The following is a 2,417-nucleotide window of genomic DNA, read 5'->3' on the forward strand; positions in this document are numbered from 1 at the left end:
CTATAAAAACCCTAGAAGAAAATCTAGGCAGTACCATTTAGGACATAGGCATGAGCAAAGATTTTATGGCAAAATCTCCAAAAGCAGCAACAACAAAAAATTGACAAATAAGACTTCATTAAACGAAAGAGCTTCTTCACAGCCAAAGAAACTATCATCAGAGTGAACAGACAACCTACAGCATGAGAGAAGATATTTGCAATCTATTCATTTGACAAAGATCAAACATCCAGCATCTACAAGGAACTTAAACAAACTTACAAGAAAAAAGCAACCCCCTTAAAAAGTGGGCAAAGGACATGTGCAGACAATTCTCAAAGAAGATATTCATGCAGCCAACAAACTTATGACAAACAGCTCAATCCTACTGATCATTAGAGAAATGCAAATCAAAACCACAATGAAACACCATCTCACACCAGCCAGAATGGCGATTATTAAAAAGTCAAGTAACAACAGATGCTGGTGAGGTTGGGGAGAAAAAGGCACACTTTTACAACGTTGGTGGGAGCGCAAATTAGTTCAACAGAAGACAGTGTGGTGATTCCTCCAAGACCTAGAAGCAGAAATACCACTTGACCCATCATCTCATTACTGGGTATATACCCAAAGGAATAGAAATCATTCTATTATAAATGTTCATTGCATCACTATTTATAATAGAGAAGACATGGAATCAACCTAAATACCCATCAGTGATAGACTGGATAAAGAAAATGAGGTATATATACTCCATGGAATACTATGCAGCCATAAAAAATGAGATCATGTCCTTTGTAGGGACATAGGTGGACCTGGAAGCCATTATCCTTGGCAAACTAATGCAGAAATAGAAAATCAAACACTGAATGTTCTCACTTATAAGAGGGAGCTGAATGCTGAGAACACGTGGACACATGGCAGGCAACAACACACGCTGGGGCCTGTTGGGGCAGGGGCAGAGGGAGGGAGAGCAGAGGAAGAACGGCTAATAGATGCTGGGCTTAATACCTAGTTGATGGATTGATCTGTGCAGCAAACTTCCAGCCATGGCAAACGTTCACCTATGTAACAAGCCTGTACGTCCGGCATATGTACCCCAGAACTCAAAAGTTAAAAAATCAAAAGATTCTGTGCCAGGCATGAAGGTTGTTTTGGCAAACAAGATTGCTCCCTCCATGAGAATATAACAGAGAATACAATGAGATAAGATATGTAAATTACTTCATGCAATTTATGCTTGTTGTGGAATTACACTATGCCTGTCACACCGAAGAACTTGTGTTTTGCAAACATTTTTGGAACTTCTAACTTCCAAAAATGATCTTATCATGTGAGCATTTCATAATCCCCAAGGTTGAAATGGGACTCACAGATTGAGGTGAGAGTTCAGCTTCAGGCTTCATTAGCAGCACACTCTGGTCTACAGCACAGAGGGCACAGAGGGAGAAGGGGGTGGCTGTCACCTTCAGGCGGTTGTCTGAGGCTGGCAGGCTCTGAGCTGAGGAGAATCTCAAATTTACCTGTAAAGAGGACATGATTAAAGCAGACACTTTTATAATTATTACAGTAAGCAACCCTTCTTCTACTCCAGAGTAAGAGTAGGCTTTTCTATACTTCCTTTCTCTTTATTCATCTCAGAGCAGAATTAAGAGGTGAACAGCTTAGGAACTACCAATTCAGTGTTTCTGGAAAACCTGGAAATTTGATTCCAGTTAACTCAGGTTTTCCATTCCTTGTATAACTGGTGAAATATGAATTGACTTTAATCATATAGAAATAGAACTCTGAGTAGAACTGAAAACACACATACAAGAAAGATGCATCCCTTGCTATCACTGACCTATCTCTGTGCTGTGTTTTTGTGATGACTGGATGACTGTGTGTAGTTTGCACAGTGATGTGAAAATCACATTCCACCCCTGGGACCAGCCAACAGGCATCTCCTCCGGTTGGCAGTCTCAGCCATCTGAAATTCTAAAGCAGTGTGGGACTGTTCATCGTGATTGGGGATTTACTGGTCTATTTAAAAAGTTAAATATCTAACATACAGCCTAAGAGTTAATCGGTTCAGACAATTCAAAAAATGGTGAATAAAAAACAACAGAAAATGTACAGAATTTTCCCAAAGATTTGATTTATCTTTGGTCAAAAAAATTAATTGGTAAGTGAATCTATTAATTCCTTCTGTGGCTATAGACGTTTCTTGAGAAGAATCTGGGTTATATAGTTGTAGCATCAGGTAACTTCCTTGATTCTTGGACTGAAAACTGATTTGTACGGGAATAAAATATCAGTATGTTTAGCTAAATTAGGTTGCTAAATTTCACTATGACAATCCAGCTTTGTGGTCTGCCGAATTAATACAGCAGTTTGGAATAGCTTATCATAAGACATATATGAAAAATAAATCAATAATTATTTATCTTCAAGATGCA

General features: G+C 38.7%; 1 protein-coding gene across 1 annotated transcript in view; it reads right to left on the minus strand.

Annotated features, from left to right (window-relative positions):
- LOC119468663 (alpha-1-macroglobulin-like) overlaps positions 1–1,765 on the minus strand; it is a 9,153-nt gene extending 7,388 nt beyond the window's left edge. Inside the window, exon 1 of the mRNA XM_037732745.1 lies at positions 1,353–1,765. Coding sequence (XP_037588673.1) covers positions 1,353–1,517 — 165 coding nt within the window. The 5' untranslated portion in view covers positions 1,518–1,765. The remainder of the gene's footprint in view (positions 1–1,352) is intronic.
- Between the last annotated feature and the right edge of the window lie 652 nt (positions 1,766–2,417).

The sequence above is a fragment of the Cebus imitator genome, unplaced genomic scaffold (assembly GCF_001604975.1).
Source record: "Cebus imitator isolate Cc_AM_T3 unplaced genomic scaffold, Cebus_imitator-1.0 Scaffold469, whole genome shotgun sequence".
Taxonomy (NCBI): Eukaryota; Metazoa; Chordata; class Mammalia; order Primates; family Cebidae; genus Cebus; species Cebus imitator.